The sequence below is a fragment of the Zingiber officinale genome, chromosome 9A (genome assembly GCF_018446385.1).
Source record: "Zingiber officinale cultivar Zhangliang chromosome 9A, Zo_v1.1, whole genome shotgun sequence".
Lineage (NCBI taxonomy): Eukaryota > Viridiplantae > Streptophyta > Magnoliopsida > Zingiberales > Zingiberaceae > Zingiber > Zingiber officinale.
The window spans coordinates 18,366,072-18,386,013 of NC_056002.1; the positions used below are offsets into that span (position 1 = coordinate 18,366,072).

Sequence of the window (19,942 nt, forward strand, 5' to 3'; positions counted from 1 at the left end):
CCAACATGAATCATAGTTATGCATGGATGTGACTTGACAAAATTAGTTCATCCCTTCAAATGGATAGATTAGTTTGATGCGGAAATCAGCTTAATTCCACAAGGAGAAAGTTGTGTTTTCTTGTTGAAACAAAGGTGTAGTTTACAATTAGCAAGCTTCTTATCATGCTGTCTAAAGGCATCCAGCTATTGCTGAATGAATATAGGAGAAGACATTGTTTACATTCACTAATATCCTAAGATTGTAGATAGCCATATCTCATAAGGCCTCCATCTACGGTCATTCTAAGTTTGAGCTTTGAAATGTGGCCTCTCACCTCTATTTAGGTTGGATGCAAGTTTTGAACGGCTAAAGATGTCATGTTGGCCCATGGTTCTTTAACTCAGTTCTTGAGCCTCTAAGTAGGTGTTTCTGTACTAGTTCTTTCAAATCATGACAGATCTATTTTAGGGGGAAAGGATGAATTCTTATCCTTCTCTTATCTCTTTGATTAAAGATAGGAGTTGCAAAATAAAATAGGATTTCAGTGGTCATTAAATTGGACAAATGGGACTAGCGTGAAGGTTTTGAAGGGGAAGCCTCTTCAGGCATACAAATCTGAAAAGGTAGTTTTTTTATTCACATATAAAATTTAAAGTAGATTTATTTTTAAATTTTACTATAGATGCCATTAAAATATTACTGAGTTATATTAGAAATACTTATATGGTAGTTTAAATTTAAGTGCTAAAAAAAAGTAAATAATGTTCATTTAAGATAACTTTTCTTTCCATGATTGATGAACCCCATCATGACCATCTTTCCCAAGTTTCATGTAATAAAGTTGTCTTCGTGTCATAATTTCAAAGCATTGACGTATATATTGAAAAGGTTACACATTTAAAGAAAATAAAATATTTTTATTTTCAATATTTCATTTGGAACCTTATTAACAAGACATAATATCGTGTCAATACCAAAGTATCTCTTACAACGTTATGCCATATTTAAATAAGATATCAAAGTTATATTAATTAATTAATTCATAAATAAATAAATTACTTTGAAAAATAGTTCAAGCTTTTTCCATACACAAACAATTACAACTATACATATATTTTATATTTTTTTCTCACAATAAATCAATTTAGTAAAAAAAATCATGAATGTATCTATATCTAAACAAATATTACTTGCTATACTAATGATATTTTTGTAATTATTTACAAAACTTTTTCCAAGAACGATGCATGCGTGGATAGAGATGGCAATGAGACGAGTTCAAATCTGACCTCGTAATAAATCTATCTTGACGGGGTGGATTTAGATCCGCCTAAACAGGTTTAAGGTGGGTTCAGGAGGGAGTTTTGGATATATATATATTATAGTTTATTAATGTAATTATAATTTTTATTATATTTAATAATTAATATTTTAATTAAAATTTTATTTTATAATATTTTAATATTGAAATAAATATATTTTAAATATGACGGGTCTAGCGGGTTTAATCTGGATATGTCCGATCGGATTCACGGGGCGGGGCGGGGCGGGGCGGGCCCAAAGGAAGGCGGAGCGAGTTTCAGATTTGACCAGTGGTGAATCCAGACAAAAATTTAGAGGGGTGCTAAAAAATGAGACTAAAAAAAAAATTCTTGCTATCAAACAGGGGCGGATTGACCCGAGGGGGCCACGCCCAATTTTTAAATAATATTATTTTTATATATTTTTTATTTTTTTAATATATATTATTTGGCCCCACTAGATTTAGTTGTGTATGGTTGATCTAATGGTAAAATTATGTTTTCTTCAAACATGCTTCTCAAGTTTGAATCATTGTTGGATTGGATTTTATTTTATTTTTCTCCTTTATATTTCACATTCTAACTAAATATATTTTTTTCCTTTATGTTTCACATTCTAATTAAATATATATTTCATATTCTACCAGCATCAAATCTAGACATATAAACAAGAGGAGACAACTGGATTCTACGAGTGTTCATCTCTTGAAAATGTTGTAAAATTTGTTCATTTTCAATTGTAGCAAAAATATCCTTCTTGATATATATTATCAAACTGTCATTCATCCACTCATCCCCCATCCTATTACGCAAATCAATCTTGATAATTTTCATTGCAGAAAAAACTTTTTCAACCGAAGCAGTTGCAACTGGTAAAACTAATGCTAACTAATCAAACGATATACCAATGAAAAAATTATATTCTTGCTCGTTTTAACCATCTTTTTAGCAAGACTTCCCAAATCTTCAATCATAGAAAATTCACCTCGTACATTTTGAATGTAAGTCTCAAGTTGGTCCTCAAGTATTACGCGATTAGTCAATGAAAAGTCCTCCGGATAAAGTTCAGCAAGGAGGAGTAGCTTACCAATATCAAATTGAGAAAAAGAGTCCTTTGGATCTAAGCAAGCAATGCAAGTAAGTACCTCCGTACTTGATTCTGAAAATCTATTATTCATCTCTTGAACCATCATATCAAGAACCTAATATTGTAACAATAAAAAATGAATAAAAACATGATTAGAAAATTAAAATTCAATAAAATATTTAAAAATAATACCTGATAAAAAAATTTCAACACGATAGTGATGAAAATTAGTAATAATTTGTTCATTACGTCTGCTGCGACCACGAGTTCTCATATTTTCTTTTATATTCGGTACTGGGATCATATGGTTACTACAAAATTTGTTGACGACGTCCAAAAAATTCTCCGATCCTTCCTCTCTCAATTTTTGTAATCGAACTTTCATTATCTTGAACAAACTGACAGCCAATATAATATTTTGATCCTTTTGTTGTAAGGCAAGTGACAATTCATTTGTGTTTCCTAATAAAGATTTCATCAAATGTATCACAAACATAAATTCATAACTCTCCATCTTATCAATCAAACTGATGGTGATACCACTATTATCATCATTAGTACCATCATCATACACATTTTCAAGCACTTGTAAAGCAGAAGTCCACGTAGACATCAAACGGATAATAGTCATGTAATGTGAACCCCAACGAGTATCTCTTGGTCGTTTTAAACTGATTTCTTGATGTTTTCCTTTGCCACTAATAATATCTCCTTTCTCCAAACATTCTACAAATTATGTTCAAGCTGTCTAAACTTATCTTTTCTTTTGCATGAAGCACCAATAATATTCACAATCATAGTAACACATTGGAAGAAATCACTCACAATTCGATTGCTTTTAGCAACTGCAACAACAACTAGTTGAAGTTGGTGAGCAAAACAATGGACATACCTTGCAAATGAATTTTCCTTCAATATAAGAGCCTTCAATCCATTATACTCACCTCGCATATTTGAAGCTCCATCGTATCCTGGACCTCTCAATTTTGATAATGACAACTTATGTTTTGCAAACAATTCATCAATAGTCTTCTTCAAAGAAATAGCAGAAGTGTCAGACACATGTACAATAGCAAGAAATCTTTCAATAACACATCCATGTTTGTTCACGTATCTTAAAACAACTCTCATTTGTTCTTTGATTGAAATATCTCGACACTCATCAACCATAAGAGAAAATATATTGTCTTTTATATCATTAAGAATGACATTTGTGACTTCAGCAATACAAGCCCGTGTTAAATCCTTTTGAACTGTTGGAGAATTCATTTGATTATTTCCAGGGGCATTTTCATTCATGGTCTTGGCAACCTCATCATTTCTTTGGGTATACCACTCAATCAATTCAAGAAAGTTACCTTTATTTGAAGAACTCAATAACTCGTCATGTCCACGGAAAGGCAAACCTTGTTTCAAAAGTAAACGTGTAACATCTAAAGTTGTCGTTAATCGAGTGCGATATGCAACCTCCATTCCACACCCCTGTGCTTATAGCAAATGTGACACACTTTGTCGTTGATTTTGAAAAGCCTCAAGTTGTGTTCTTGCATCATTGTGAGTAGGGATGTAAACGAGCTGAACCGAGCCGAACAATATTAGGCTCAAGCTCGGCTCGTTTAAGTTATATTCGGGCTCGAGCTAGGCTCGAGCTCGAATCGAGCTTTTATCACAAGGCTCGAGCTCGGCTCGTTTTAGAATTATCAAGCTCACAAACAGTTCGAGCTCGAGTCGTTATTAGTTCGATTATCAAAGTTAACGAGCATAACTCGTTAAGCGAGCTCGGGCTCGTTTTCGGGCTCGTTTAGAGCTTATTTTTTTGGCTCGTTTTAGAGCTCATTTTTTGGCTCATTTTAAAACTATTTTAATGCTCATTTTAGAGCTCATTTTTTGGCTCGTTTTTTTGGCTCGCGAGCTTATAAACGAACATGTTCGCGAGCTCACGAGCCGAATATCCTTAAGCTCGAGTTCGACTCGATAAAATTGTTGAGCTCGAAATCGAGCTCGAGCTTAGCTCGATAAGATAAATGAACGAACTCAAACGAGCTTTTTACCGAATCGAGCTCCGAATAGCTCACGAATCATTTGGTTCATTTACATTCCTAATTGTGAGCACTAGCTACATCACCAACATGTGTATTAAATACTTCCATTGCTTTTCTCCAATTAGTCATCCCTGAATTAGTAAATGCCTCATCTCCAACTCGACATCCTCTATGAAAATTTTTAAAGAGATAACACCAAAAATAAAAGGCTGCATCTTTTGATATGTTGTACTCTGATCATGAAAATTTTTTAAACCAAGCAACTTGGAAACTTCTATGCTCTTTACCAAATTGTCTTTGGGGATAACTATGACCAAATGGTTGACAAGGTTCTCTAATCAAATATTCTCTTCGAATCTGATCTCTAATAGAAATATCAAATTCATTAATTGGTTTGCGTAGCCCTAGGTCACTAACAACATCATCCGGGTTGAATTCAACGTGAGAATATTTTTTCTTACTATTTTCTTCCATAGAATTCTTAGAAGACTCAATACTTCGTTTTAAAAATTTCTCCATACGTTATGTCAATTTCTCAAAATTATTAATTTATGCAATCAACATAACAATTAATGTACTACCAAGTATAAATTATGAAATTAGAAATTAGATGAAATAAGGAACAAGATTCACCTAAAATTGAAAAGATTTTGCTTGTTGTGGAGGATCACCGGCGGAGCACAGTGGCATCGGCGTCGACAGTGGCAGCGGCGCCGACGGAACAGGCGAACCGCGAACAGTAGTTGCGTCACTGGTGTGAGGCGTTGACGAAGTGAAGAGGCGACAAAAATGAGTGCAATAGTTTGAGGAGACCGGAGAGGGAGAAATAATGAGATCTCTTAGTGCGATTAGGGTTTTTGGTTTGAAGAAGAAAGGGTTGACTTAGAAAAAGAAGGTTCGACTGCTGAAAAAGGTGCTAGAAAAAGAATCAGGACCGAGAAAGAAAGGAAACGAAAACTGCTGCCGACTGGAAAATGATCAAGAAAAGGAAAAGGTGTTTTTAATGATACTTTTGTGAAAAAGTTCAATACATTTAAAAAATTATAATTATGCCTTTTATTTTTTAAGAAGCAAGGGGTACTTTCGCACCCCCTTGCACCCTCTGCCTCCGTCATTGGATTTGACTAAATCCGTCTCAATCTAGACTCGTTATTATCCCTATGTGTGGGTGCATGGGATTTCTAAATTATAATTTTATATTTTTTATTAATTTTTATTTTTCTTCTTCGGTTACTTACCGAGAAAACGCTCTCGATGATTTTCATTCGTGCAATTTGAGTGAGAGAGTATTTATATTCTAAACAATTTAAGCAACGATAGATTTAGCTGTATTTAGTTTAATTTTCTTTGCCAAAAATAAATCTTATAAAAATTCTCTTCTCCAATTTTACTATAAAATTTAAAAGTAATTATTTAAATAATCTAGTACAACACAAACAATACAATATATAAATGTTTTAACATAAAATATTTTTTAATTAAGTTTTATCATCAAACTTAATTAAAAAATCTTTTTTAAGAGATATTAAACTTTCGAGGGAATATAAATATAAAGGAATATCCGGCGCGGGAGACATGGCATCACCTGCCTCGATGAAGAGTTTGACGAATCCCATTCTAGAAGCGCGCCGGCAATTTCTTCGCTGCTTCCACATCTCGGTCCACGCCAAAAGCATAAATCCAAAGCCGCATCAGCAGCGGAGGCGCAGCCAAGTTCCCACTTCGCGGCGTTGCGGATCCAGGTACGGACAAAAGGGCGCCCTTTTTGCCCCCCAAAAGCTAGCTAGTTGATCCGGTGGTTCGGATGCCCAAATTGGCCTGATCGTTTGACTGCGGAGAGGGATGTCGTAACTCGGAAGAGCCTGATCGATGCAGGTCCGAGCGGCGGCTGCGCACGGTGGCCTGGGCGCGATCGTGGAGGAGACGGCTATGGAAGAGGAGGAGAAGGTGTACGTGGCAGTGGCGAAGGAAGCGAAGGAGGGGAAATCCATCGTGGCGTGGCTGCTGCAGAACACCTCCGAGAACAGGACGATCGTTGTTCTGCACATCCATCGCCCGTCGCAGAGGATTCCTACAGGTGTGTCCTACAGGTGTGTGTACAACATGCGCGCTTAGTGTTTGTCATTTGGCCTCAAAAGAGTCGTAAAGGCCAAATTTTGACGCTTTTGCCTTCAAAATTACTCAAAAAATGAGGTTTTGTTTGCGGTTTTTGGATCGAACCTTTCGTATGACCATGGAACGATCTGATGAATTTGAGTTGCAGCATTGGGTTGGATTCCTCCGAGCCAGATGGAGGAGCAAGAGGTCGCAGCTTATAGACGCATCGAGAGAGAAAACATACAGCAAATCTTAGATGAGTACGTCAACTTGTGTTCACGAGTAAAGGTGATATTTTTAGATCGTGAACAGTTATGTACTTCTTTGAATGAAGATTAAACTTTGTTCAAGAAATCTAGCCCAAGCTTATAACCTTATTTTCCTAAATTTCATGGAACAGAAAGCCGAGAAACTTGTGATCGAGAAGGAAGATGTTGCGAAAGGACTAATTGAGCTCATTGCTTCCCATGGAATCACCAAACTTGTAATGGGAGCAGCTGCTGAGAAAAACTACAAAAGGTGCGTTGACCTTATCTACATTAACTAATTGCATAGTACTAGAAAGAAAGGGGTAAATATATATTTATCTTTTTTTTTTTTTGAAACTGTGAAATTGCTATTAGTTTAGATTTGAGTAATATTAACACTGTTTGATTAGAATTATACATCTAAAATGTCATTATAATAACCAGAATCTTTATTCAGTTTCATCTTTCTTAACTACTTTAATAGGTAAGCGTGTTTACATGCTTGCCTAAGACTCAGTTATGAGCTTATTATAATTCTCAATTTCAAGCAGAATGTAATATGAACCCTTTTCTTAACCCTTAGGGGGATTTTCAGCTAACTGAAGGCTTTTTAGAATCACAGGAAAATGAAGGCCCTGCGGTCAGAGAAGGCTCTTTCCGTGCAGCGTCATGCTCATCCTTCATGCAAGATTTGGTTCGTTTGCAAAGGGAATCTAATATGCACCAGGTAAATCTTTATATTTGTGGTCAAAAACTTCTTTTTAAAAAAATCTTTTTCATTCTCGCTTTAACAGGCTCCTTGACCTTTGAAAACACAAGTTACCTCCCATTAGTGTTGTAGACCGGATTGAACCGACTGAATCAACTATTTAAACTGGGAACACCTCTTGCACGGTTAATGGTGTCTAGTATTGTCATGGGGGGTCATGGGCATAGTCGAGTTGGTACTCAGATGATAGACATAGTATTGTCATGGGGCAACTGGGATTGGTTAGTGCACTTCTCTAGCTAGGTAAAGGACATTTTGCAGTGTCCTTTTGTTAGAGCTGCTATCACATTCAGAGGATTATCTAAATTCACTGAATATCAAAAGGTGCATCGCATATCAAAATAGCTCTACCGTTGTCATCTAATCAATTTAAATATTTAAAAATCTAAGTTGAAATTTATTTAACCCTTAATTAATTTCAATCTGTGCCTCCCATTTTAATTTTACAAATTATTTTTAAAATAAAATTTACTTGGGGTCCCCCAACCCATAGTAAAAGACCAATGATTTCTCTGTCTAGCCTCTTGTTAACTGAAGGAAGTTAACTGAAGGTAACCTTTGGAAGTGGGACATTGAGAAGCTTTTACTCTCCACTATACCCTAAGTAATAATAATAATCATAAATAAATAAATAATCAGGCACTGATAGAATTTGAAAATTGAATTTGCTACTAGAGCAGAAAAAAAATTATAGTTGAAAAATCATTAGTTATACAATAAATTATTCAAATAGATAAATTACTCAAATACATTTCATGGAATGTGCAAAATCATAAACTCCACAAAAATTATCAAATTCAATAGCTATTCCATTCAAAATTAATATTCAATAATTTTTATTTATTTAAAAATAAAATGAATAAAAAGATTAAAACTAAAATAATATTTTTTTAAAAAAATTAAGAATGATATTGAAATAATGGATGAGGTACTTAAAAAAATACAAATTGAGAAGAAAGAGGATAGACTTATGATTATATATGTCAATCTTAAATTTGTTTTTTTTCTCCTTTAATAATCAACAACTAAGGATTAAGAGTGTTGTGTCAAAGGATATCCACATATCTTTATAATGACATGATATTATCCACTTTAGACCTAAACCCTCATGATTTTGCTCTTGGGCTTTCCTCAAAAAGTCTTATGCCGAGATATCTTACATCCTTTTAAACCTATGATCTTTATCAAAAAAATCTTTTCAATGTGGGGCCTCCTCTCAAACGAAGGACTACCATTACTCTTATGGTCCGGGCCTCCTCGCGAGCATCCGGTCACTCTGACATGCTCCGGGCCTCCTCGCGAGCATCTGATCACCCTGACTCACTCTGGGCCTCCCTGCGAGCATCCGGTCACCCTGATCCACTCTGGACCTCCCCGCGAGCATCCGATCACCCTGATTCACTCCGGACCTTCCCTGCAAGCATTCGACCATCCTAACATGCTCTAAGCCTCCCCGTGAGTATTCGTGTCCGGTCACTCTTGACCTGCTTCGGGGCTCCTAGCATCCAGTCATCTCGACTGGCTCCCGGCCTCCCCGCAAGTATCTGGTCAACTTGACCTACTCCGAACCTACCCTCAACTTCGTTCAAGGCCACCCCACACTGCATCTGGTCTGGACCATGACTCTTATACCATTTGTTGTGCAAAGAGGGGGCAACGCCTCTCAACCTCTAATGCAGAAGAAGAGGAAGAGAGAAAGAGATCACACAGAGCAACGAGGCAAAGACACACAAGAAAGGAGAAAACACGAGGAAGGAGAAGAAGAAAAGAAAGAAGAATAGTTACTGTGGTTTGACAACGTGCCTACTCCAGAAAAACTGCCGAAGCTTTATTAGAATTCTCTCTATACAATTGAATCATATTTCATGATTCTTGTGATTGAACAATATGTTTACAATAATCCCTATAAATAGTATATAAGCCCTAGATCGGGTAAAATCATAACAAAATTTTATTATGAAAAATCGTAACAGAATTCTGTTATGAAAAATTGTAACAAAATTCTGTTATATAAAATCGTAACAAAATTTTATTATATAAAATTGTAACAGAATTTTATTATGAAATATCTTAACAAATTTTTCTTCCACGACATCTATCGCATTGACCTTTATCCAAATATGAGTCACTAGTCAACAATCTCCACCTTAGCAAATATTCACTCCTTCGAAAAACACGAATATTTGAACAAAACTCCACCTTGATCTTTGGTCTGGGCTTCCTTCGTCTAGCATCTAGAGATATGAATCAAGTTTAAGCAATGTTTGAACTTCTCTGTGGTCACTGGTTTTGTCAGCATGTCTGCAGTGTGAACCTTCTCAAGTTAAATTTCCCTGGAAGTAATCAACTCTTTGATCTTGTAAAACCTCACATCAATGTGCTTGGTTCTCGCATGATACACCTAATTCTTCGCCAAATAGGTAGCACTTTGACTATCGTATAACAACTTGACTCCACCTTGGTTCTCTGACCAACCCTGTAAGTCATAAAGCTTCCTTTGATGCTTCAGCTGCTGTCATATACTCCGACTCTATAGTAGACAATGCAATAATAGATTGTATCATAGATTTCCAATAGATGAGTCCTTCTGCCACAGTGAACATGTATCTTGTAGTAGACCTCCTGTCATCTAAATTTCCTATATAATCTGCATCTACGTACCCAGCAACTGAAGGATCTTCCGGTTGTCTACCGAATATGAAGTCATAATCAGTTATATTTCTCAAGTATATGAAAATCCACTTCACTGCATCCCAACGTGGTCGACCAGGATTTAAGAGAAACTTGCTCACCATACTAACTGCTTGCGCTAAATCTAATTTAGACCATAGCTCTAATACCATTTGTTGTGTCAAAAGGATAGCCATATATCTCCACAATGACATGATATTATGCACTTTGAGTTTAGACTCTCATGACTTTGCTCTTGGGTTCTCCCCAAAATGCCTTATGCCAATAGAGATATCTTACATCTTTTTAAATTCATGATCTTTTCTAAATCTTTCCAATGTGGGACTTTGATTGAATCCCAACAAGGAGTGAAAGGAGAGATGCGTGACATGCGAGACCACAATGTGAAGCGGAGGCTTCCAGGCAAAAGGACGTGGAGGCAAAGTGTGAAGTTTACGTGTGGTCTTCAAATCTTGACCATTGAAAATGCAATCGTACGATCCCAATGCCACCCACTGCCATGTGGCTTTACCCTCAATCGATATGTTTTTATCGTCGTCTTCAACCTCCCTTATGCCCTGTTAATGACCTTGATTGAATTTTAGCCTGTAGGTATTTTTTGCAAAAAACAACATATATATGCAGTGAAAAAAGGATTCCTCTATAGATCTAAGCGAATGCAGAATGCACGTTTTGATCGGATTGTTACCTTTGGTGCGTGAACGGAACAATACTGGCAACATTAATGCTTTGGTAGATCTCTACATGATCAAAATGCCCGTGCCTCTACAGTATCCACACGAGCAAATCCCTCGGTTCTTCTCCAAGAACTTCAGAATTTAAGAGCTCTCTTCACACACGGAAAATGGAAGAGAAAAGAATGGAGAGACACCCCCGTTCCTCATCTTGCTAGAGATGATGTATATAGTGGCAATCCAAGAGACACCCATACCTCTTCACCTTCTTGGCCTCTTTATGGCTTTTTAAGGTGACATTAAAAGAAGAAAAAACATTAGCTCTTCATCTTATTTGATGAACTTTTCATCTTCTTCGATGACCTTTCATCTTCTCCGATGACTATTAGTGCTTATCTTAGTGGGCTCTTAATTAGATTGGACAATAATAAAGTTTGAAACTAATTTCAGAATTAAGGCTTAAACCCATATAATTTTAGTCAAACTAAAATAATAAATCTTCAAGTCAATATGGTTTTTATATGTGACCCAATAGGTTCTCGTAACGTTGGTAGTGTTTCTAAATTCATTTTAGATGCACAAGCAATGAGCGACATCTAATAATGTATCATTGCTACCCAAGTGACAGAAGTCGAGATTTAACCTAGCTTGTCTGTGTCTATTATCTTGTATAACTCAATCCTTCTATCCTCGATATCTAGATTGATTCATGAGGCATAGATCGTAACATCCTCTTATCAATCTTTGTGTTTCTTGATTTCCAAGTAGACTCACTTAACCAAATGAGCTCAATATCTCATATTGACTTATTTAAGCATGACTATGCATTTTAGTAGTCCAACTTAATCAAGGGCCCCACAGATATCACTACAGTCATATGGAAGGGATATATCCCATCTACATCACTCTGCATAACTTATTGCATACTAGTGATCGACTTTATAGTCCACCTGATTACAGGTGACTGATGTGGACGTCGAGGTGGATGCCTTTGTTCGATATCGCTATAGTTGGAAGCAAATTAATTACTGCCTAATTAATTACTGCTTTAGTAGGAATAAATTATCTATTGTCTAATTAGTAGAAAATAAATAATAGTCTAATTTAACTATTGCTATATTAGAAACAAATAATGACCTAATCAACTTTTTTATTTTTGATTCCTTATTTCCTTTATGGGTTGGTCTTTCCTTAATCGTGTCATGTTTGACTCCTTATATAAGGAATGTTATTATTAATAAAGAGGAAAAAGAAAAATTGAGTAATTTGGAATCTGTTTAGGACGAATCTTTCCCCCTGAGTAATTTGGACTCTGTCTAGGACGAGTCTTTTTCCCTCCCTTCCCCCTTACGTGTTGCATGACCAAGTACGGATCAAGATCTCGACCTGTGACTCAATTTTGCACTCGGGACTCTAACAACTTGGTATTAGAGCCGATCATGGATAACACGGATCTTATTACATCCAAACTTGATGCCTTCATGGAAAGATTGGTCTTGCAACAGCAAGTTTTCATATAGCAGACCACCTTCCGCTAGCAAGGACTGCTACATGAAAACTTGCTAGCGACCACCAGTGCCCACCGCAAACAACCCTATTAGCGTGGAGTGTGGCCCTTCCAAAGCCTCGGAGGTCAGACTTGAACCACCAATTAGTGACACCCTGATTTCGCGGTACTCGAAGATGGAGTTCCTCACCTATTCTGGAGAAGGGGATCCACTGGGCTGGATTAAAAGGTGTGAAAAATTCTTTACCAACCAAAGGATCACAAAAATTGACAAGGTTGGCCTTGCTACCTTCCACTTGGTAGGGGAAGCCAACTTTAGTTTGATTAGATAGAACAGGAAGAGCCAAATATGACTTAAAAGTAATTCAAAAACCATTATCATATCCACTTTGGGCCGTCTATGAGCAACAACCCTATGGGAGAGCTAGCAAATCTGAAGCAGATAGACTCGGTAGAAGACTACCAGCGGTAGTTCTAGTCCCACCTCGCCCAGACCTCGAACCTCGGACCTTCGACCACAACAACATGTTGATTTGTTCACTATAGGGCTAGTCGAAAATGTTCAAATCGACATCGAACTGCAGAACCCTGAAAACCTAGGTATTGCAATGAACGGAAGCAATACCATCAAGGCGGGGGGCTGCTGCGCACGAATTGGGGCGGGACCACAACTAAGCTCAACACAAGCAGTGGAGACCCTCCTTTGGCGAAGACCAAGATAATGGGGGACATCAACAAGGAGACTTCACCTATTTCATTCTTCAAGCGTCTGACCCATGCCGAGATGGCAGAACGGAGACCCAAAGGCTTTTGTTTTAACTGTGATGAGTCCTACTCTATGGGTCAAAGTGTAAATGCCTGTTTTGGATTGAAGTGACTGATGATGACAGGGAAGGTGAGAAAGTGGATTCGAAAATTTTTCTCCATGCTATTAGTGGCGTTATACCCCGCTTTCGAGCTTGAGGACAAGCTCAGTATCGAGGAGGGGAGTGATGATGTGGACACCGAGGTGGATGCCTTTGTTGGACGCCGCTATAGTTGGAAGTAAATTAGTTATTGTCTAATTAGCTATTGCTATAGTAGAAATAAATTAGCTATGACCTAATTAGTAGAAAATAAATAATGACCTAATTTAACTACTGCTATATTAGAAACAAATAATGACCTAGTTGACTTTTCTATTTTTAATTTCTTATTTTTTTTATGGGTTGATCTTTCCTGAATCGTGTCATGTTTGACTCCTTATATAAGGAGTGTTTTATTAATAAAGAGAAAGAAGAAAAATTGAGTAATTTGGACTTTGTCTAGAACGAGTCTTTCTCCCCTGAGTAATTTGGATTCTGTCTAGGACGAGTCTTTCCCCCTCCCTTCCCCCTTACGTGTTGCATGACCAAGTACAGATCCGGATGTCGACCTGTGACTCGATCCTGCACTCGGGACCATAACAGTGATGTTTGTCGATACCAAAGTACACAACTCCTTATATAGGGAACCGTAGTGACTTCAGGTCTAAGGACTATTTATACTAAGAGTCACTATAAAAATATTTATGATACTCATATAACGATGCATGAAACATTTCCATGGTAGGTCAATTCAGTACATATTCTCTAATATATATCTATGTGTCAACTTGATATCTTATATCCATGACTTGTGAGATTAAGTTATCAATTGACCTACATGCTAGTCTCAACGCATTAATATTGCCCTTATATATTAATGTTTGACTAGGAATAATTAAGAATAATGCTCTATATATATATCTACAGCCTTCCACTATCAATTCAACAAATTGATATGTTGTAAATTAGAACCTACTATTCTAGGACATTATTATACCTATTCAACTGACACAAATATGAAGTAAATATAATAACCATAAACATTATCTTTTACTAATAAAATATGTCCCTTGTCAATCATCTCATAATTGACTTTTAGGGTTAATACTAATATATACTAACATAACCCTCATTAAAAAAAATAATCACTTTGCTAGGGTTAGTGAATAGATTAAAACTAGTGAAAGCCGTTAATGAATTATATTTCAAAACATAATCCATTAACCCAATTAATGAATTATATCTTAAATATTACCCATTAACGTTTCATATTTAAAATATATTTAATATATAATATAATAAAATTCAATAAAAACTCATGAGCAACTCCTTAACAATAAAATATTATGAATTCTAACTCAAAAAAATTATCGAACATATACAGTTGAAATCGATAATTTTGTATAATCTATACTTCTCCAGGGAAGCTTCTGTTGATGGATCCTTTGCAGCTCAGTCATCCACGGCAAGCCCCACATCCAACTCTAGCCAACATGAAATCCATAGATCAATATCTGCACCTACTGCTCATAGTATTGCACCAGCAAAACAAGACAGAGTTACTCAAAGATCTTACTCTGATAATACTGTCCCTCACCGAGATGTGACAATGGCAACTTGGTCAAACAAAGAACTAGCAAGAATATCAACTTCGGAGAGCATAGAAAGTAAAGAACTAGAAAGATCATCGGCATCAACCTGCGAGAGCAAAAGAAGTAAAGAACTAGCAAGATCATCAACGTCAGAGAGTAGAGGAAGTAGTGTTTTTGATCCTTGGGATGTGGTTTCAAGGGCTTCAGACCTGTCTGTTCTCGATGAAGAGGAGAGCAAAATGGCTTCTTTGTCAATAATGCAGAAGGACGAAGATAGTGACGATTTATCAATAATTTTACAGGCAAAGCCTAAGCCTGAAAAGTATAATCAACTGCAATCTCCACAATATGACCAGGTACAGTTTGATGGCACCCCTTTTTAATACATTTTTTTTCTAATGGCGAATTTGATCATTAGGAAGTGTTTGCTTTTTGTATCACCTTATTGATCTTGAGGAGACCCCTGATTCATCTGCTTTAAGGAGGTCGTGCAAGATTACTTGTTTCACTTCAAATTTTTAGGGCCTGCAAAATGCTTTGAGTCAGCACATATATCAGAATCAAGTACACAACCAGAATTTAATACTTACAAGTCAGTAGGTGTTCTATTAAATGCCTGATCTTGTAGATAGCTGGTTCAAATAAACCTTCATCCAAAGTCTAAGACATTTCTGCTAGTTAAATTCATTTGCAAACTTCTAAAGATAAAAGTTCACCTTGATTCTGATTATAGCAGGAAAATCTCAGTGTTGATGATGCCCTGTACAAACGGCTGGAAACTGCTCTCAATGAATTGGAAAACTCAAGACGTGAAGCTTATGAAGAGTTTCACAAACGCCAGATGGCTGAAAAATATCTAAACGAGGCTATAAAGAAGGTAATTGTCACTTTTCTATCTAGAAAATAAATGCAGTCACCAAACTGAACATACAAGTTTTAAAAAGCAGTCTGCCCAGAGATTGATTGTATATATCTAGACAAAAAAAAATCTATGCAAAAGGAAGAAAAAAAAGTTATCTAAGAAAAAAACACATTCTGCAGATCAAAGTAGTTGAATATCTCTACAATAAAGAGTTCAAACAAAGGAAAGACACTGAAGAAACCATAGCAAAAGACCAAGCGGAACTATTGGCACTAAAGAAACAGCGAGATGAGGTCCATGAAAAACTCAGCAAAGGGCATCAGAAGATATCAGCATTAGAACTCCAGAACTCTGATTCAGACCGAGCTCTCAAGAATATTAAGGAGAAACTGTCTGAGGCATATAATCACCTTGAGTCAATCCGACAAAGGCATGAAGTTTTGCAGTATAGGCATGATAATGCAATGGGAGAATATGAAGAGCTAAATCGAATAAAAGAGGAAGCAACATCCAGCAGTAATGCAGCAGATGACTTCACAGAATTTTCCCTTTTAGAATTAGAGCAAGCCACTGAAAACTTCAAGGAAGAATTAAAGATCGGTGAAGGTGGATATGGATGCGTATACAAAGGTTTTTTACGCCATACGACGGTAGCCATAAAGAGATTGAATCCGCAAGGTATGCAAGGAAAAACTGAATTTCAACGAGAGGTAAATTGTAGCATGCATTCTCCCTATGGTATTTAACGATTTGGTCAATATGAAACGGATTCCTAAATTACTCTTCCGTTTATGTAGATGAACGTTTTAAGTAAAGTGAGACATCCAAACATTGTGACTCTTATAGGAGTATGCCCAGAAGCTTGGACTCTTGTCTATGAGTTTCTTCCTAATGGGAGCTTGGAAGACCACCTTAAGTGTAAGCAAAATACTCCTCCGCTTACCTGGCAAGCCCGCACTCACATTGCAGCTGAGATATGCACAGCTCTCATCTTCCTCCATTCGTGTAAACCTCTCAGTGTGGTTCATGGTGATCTTAAGCCTGCAAACATTCTTCTAGATGAAAACCTTGTAAGCAAGCTTGGAGACTTTGGCATTTCTCGCCTTCTAGTCCAATCCATCGAAAGCACCACCCTGTATCATTGCACACGCCAACCAAAGGGAACATTTGCATATGTTGATCCTGAATTGCTCTCATCAGGGTCCATAACTATAAAATCTGATATGTACTCTTTTGGAATTATCATCCTGCAACTTCTGGCAGGAAGGCTTGCATTTGGCATAAACAAAGCAGTAAAAGAGGCATTGGATAAAAGGCGTCTGCATGAGATACTTGATGCTTCAGCAGGCGATTGGCCTTATGTTCAGGCTGAGAAGTTGGCGAAACTAGGATTGAAATGTTGTGGAATGAACAGGACCCGTCCAGATGCAACAGAGGCATGGAAAGTGCTCAAGCCTTTGATAAAGTCCATCTCGATGTCAAGTTTATCTTCATCATTTAGATTAGCTGCAGAGGACATCCCTCTCATTCCATCCTACTTCATCTGTCCAATATTAAAGGTAATAGTTAGCAACTTGTGCATGAGCCTGGTGTCCAGGGCAGTTAAATCGCCCATTTTGATTTTAATTCTCTGCTTACAAATGGAATTTTCAGGAGCTTATGAAGGATCCACAGATTGCAGCAGATGGTTTCACGTACGAAGCTGAAGCAATTCGGGAATGGCTTGACAGTGGCCGTGACACATCGCCCATGACCAATCTTAAGCTCTCCCACCTTGAATTAATCCCTAACCATGCTCTTCGTCATGCAATTCAAAGTTGGCTTCAACAGAAAAAACTAACATTGTTCCAGGAGTAAACACGACAGGCTGGATTAACTCCGTAATATAGGTAAAATATATCAGCAGAAGAGAAAAATGTTAGGTTTTTGTACATTGATATTTCGATTTTTTAGTTGGTATTAAGTATTCAGCTTAGTTTACGCTGACTGATCTAGTACTATGGAAGTTTTCCATCAGTCATTAAGATAAATCGGAAAGTCCTCGTAACGGATTGTCTATCATTTCAATGTTTTTAGGTCAATCATCCATTAAAGGAAATTAAAATTCAATCCGTTAATAGCTCCAAGTTAAATCTTACTTTACATCCAATTTTCTTATAGTACAATTATACGGATGAGCAAATGTACAAAGACTGATAGAAAAATTGTTTGGATTCAACGTTTCATGGTCTCAAGCTCTTTAGCCAACTTTCTAGTGCTACTTTTTAGTATCTTATCGGTGACTTGATATTTGTTTGCTAGTTATTATTGAAGCAATATTGTTCATTTCAAAAAGTTCAGGATCATCGGTTTTATGGTAAAATACAAACACAAATTCTAGGAGGTGTTTTGCTCAAGTCTTTTATATTCTGTATCCTTTGTATTCGTTGAGAATTAATGCTAAAATTTATTTAAAAAACATCCATGCAGATACTTATTACTATATGCTAGACATTATCCATACAGAACGGGAACGAGTTTTCATCTTAATAGGAGACATTTGAAGAGGTAGAAAAGATGTTCCAACTGATCAAGGAGACAAATTTTTCATCATCATATCATTCCGGTGGAAGCTACATATTAGGGAATTTTCAATACACTTGTGGAAAAAATAAAAGGAAATCTTATCTGGTTTCTGACACCACGTACCTGCCCAAACTGGTGTGTCAAGTGAGTGGTGGATCTAGGAGTTTAAGAATAGAGGTGTGATTTTTACACGGAACCAGGGATGATATTTTTTATCTCTATCAATGAAATTTCATAATACTAAAGTTTCCATCATCGATAAGGAGGAGCGACCGCCCTCCCCCCCCCCCCACACACACACACAGGATTCGCCCCTGTTTGAAGCTTCATCCCCCGGGGACGAGGAGCACGGAGAGTTCGTCGACGGCGGAGAGACGAGATCTGGCGGTGGCATAGGCGACGGAGGAAGGAGGAAGGAGTTAAGCAAAGCCGGCGCTTGCGACATGGTCTGGTGCGAGCGACGACGGATGGAATGCGCCGCGCCCACCAATTAATTAATCAAGAGCAAAATATGAAAAGAAAGACAGTCCGGTACATGAAATTTCCGCTATGCGGAGTTGGTGCGAGTGGCGACGAATGGAATGTGCTGCCCTCGTCAATTAATTAATCGAGAGCAAAATATGAAAAGAAAGGCAGTCTGATGCACAAAACTTCCGTTATGTAAGGTCTCAAAGAAGGATCTATTGTACACAGACTTATCCTATTTTTTTTATAAGAAGTTATTTTTAGGATTCGAACCCGTAATTTTTTTGTCATAAAATAATATTTTCATCGTTGCATCAGGATTCCCTTCAAAATATGAAAAGAAAGGCATTTCATTTTAATTTGTTATTATAAATTTTCCTTCACTAAATTCGTCCAACTCATTCCAATTTTACTTGTCCACTAAAACAATCCGATTGGAACCAATAGATAACCATACCAATCTTCTCACATTATCGTCATGTTGATCACTCTCCTCCTTTCGAGAACTCCGCACCAAGTTTCCATAGAGAGGCCTGCGGGTCCTGCTCAATCTGAGTCACTTGAGCTAACCTCTTTAGACACAGACGAAAACCTAATAGGAGTTTCCACCTTTGGGACTTCTTTCTATCCGTTACGAATTCCACCTTTAATTTATTAGGAGTTCTGCCTTAGGACAACTCATGTTCTTGGATAATACGATCACACGGTCCTATGATTAAAAATATCAAATCTATCCTAAATCGTGTAGACTTATTTTTATAGTGGAATCGGAGTATGATATAATTGATAGAAATTTTGAGGGGTCATAATTGTTAGATTATTACACACATGAAAGGGGCGAGTCACATTATTTTTAAAAATTTATCTTTTTCTTTTGAAATTAAAAATACACAGCAGAATTAAATACAAAAATAGAAAACAAAAACACAAGTACATAAACTCGATCAATTTTATTTGGTTCGGAGTTTTTGGTAACTTCTACTTCAAGACCCAATTCCTGCGGACTTATCGATGGATAATCCACTAAAGATCTCTTCCGAAACCGCCGGAAGAAGTGATCAAGTACAATAAAAAGAATAGAAAAAAATGTAACAAGCTATACTTTCTTTTAAGCAGTAATTAAGTACACAAGGAAATTTTGTGACCAAACACTTGTAGTTTTAACGGATCCAGCTCGGTGTTGGACGGATTCTCAACGGCAGTCGAGTGTAGTAG

At 36.8% G+C, this 19,942-nt stretch overlaps 2 protein-coding genes across 5 annotated transcripts; one reads left to right on the plus strand and one right to left on the minus strand.

The window, feature by feature from the left end:
- Positions 1 to 1,916: 1,916 nt before the first annotated feature.
- On the minus strand, positions 1,917 to 3,843 carry LOC122019071. The gene is made up of 3 exons (XM_042576580.1): positions 3,196 to 3,843; positions 2,222 to 2,485; positions 1,917 to 2,171 (listed from the first exon to the last, which is right to left on the minus strand). The coding sequence occupies exons 1-3, from the start codon at positions 3,841 to 3,843 to the stop codon at positions 1,917 to 1,919; spliced, it is 1,167 nt and encodes a 388-aa protein (XP_042432514.1).
- A 2,134-nt stretch (positions 3,844 to 5,977) lies between these two features.
- LOC122020217 (U-box domain-containing protein 33-like) lies at positions 5,978 to 17,808 on the plus strand. Of its 4 annotated transcripts, none has more exons than XM_042578041.1 (10): positions 5,978 to 6,154; positions 6,288 to 6,502; positions 6,676 to 6,797; positions 6,910 to 7,028; positions 7,380 to 7,484; positions 14,666 to 15,191; positions 15,569 to 15,712; positions 15,877 to 16,407; positions 16,495 to 17,256; positions 17,351 to 17,808. In XM_042578041.1, the coding sequence occupies exons 1-10, from the start codon at positions 5,988 to 5,990 to the stop codon at positions 17,552 to 17,554; spliced, it is 2,895 nt and encodes a 964-aa protein (XP_042433975.1). In that variant the 5' UTR covers positions 5,978 to 5,987; the 3' UTR covers positions 17,555 to 17,808. The 4 variants fall into 4 exon arrangements, with proteins under 4 accessions (XP_042433975.1, XP_042433976.1, XP_042433977.1 ...); XM_042578042.1 differs by having other exon boundaries at positions 15,572 to 15,712; XM_042578043.1 differs by having other exon boundaries at positions 6,003 to 6,489.
- The last annotated feature ends 2,134 nt before the right edge of the window (positions 17,809 to 19,942 follow it).

Excerpts from the sequence above, each read along its gene's own strand:
- LOC122020217 (XM_042578041.1), top strand. The coding sequence starts at position 5,988 with ATGGCATCACCTGCCTCGATGAAGAGTTTGACGAATCCCATTCTAGAA. Across the intron at positions 7,029-7,379 it reads GCTGAGAAAAACTACAAAAG|GAAAATGAAGGCCCTGCGGT; the intron begins GTGCGTTGACCT and ends TTAGAATCACAG. Across the intron at positions 15,713-15,876 it reads TAAACGAGGCTATAAAGAAG|ATCAAAGTAGTTGAATATCT; the intron begins GTAATTGTCACT and ends CACATTCTGCAG.
- LOC122019071 (XM_042576580.1), bottom strand. The coding sequence starts at position 3,843 with ATGGAGGTTGCATATCGCACTCGATTAACGACAACTTTAGATGTTACA. Across the intron at positions 2,486-3,195 it reads TTGCTAAAAGCAATCGAATT|GTTCTTGATATGATGGTTCA; the intron begins GTGAGTGATTTC and ends TTACAATATTAG. Across the intron at positions 2,172-2,221 it reads GAAGTCTTGCTAAAAAGATG|TTAGCATTAGTTTTACCAGT; the intron begins GTTAAAACGAGC and ends TCGTTTGATTAG.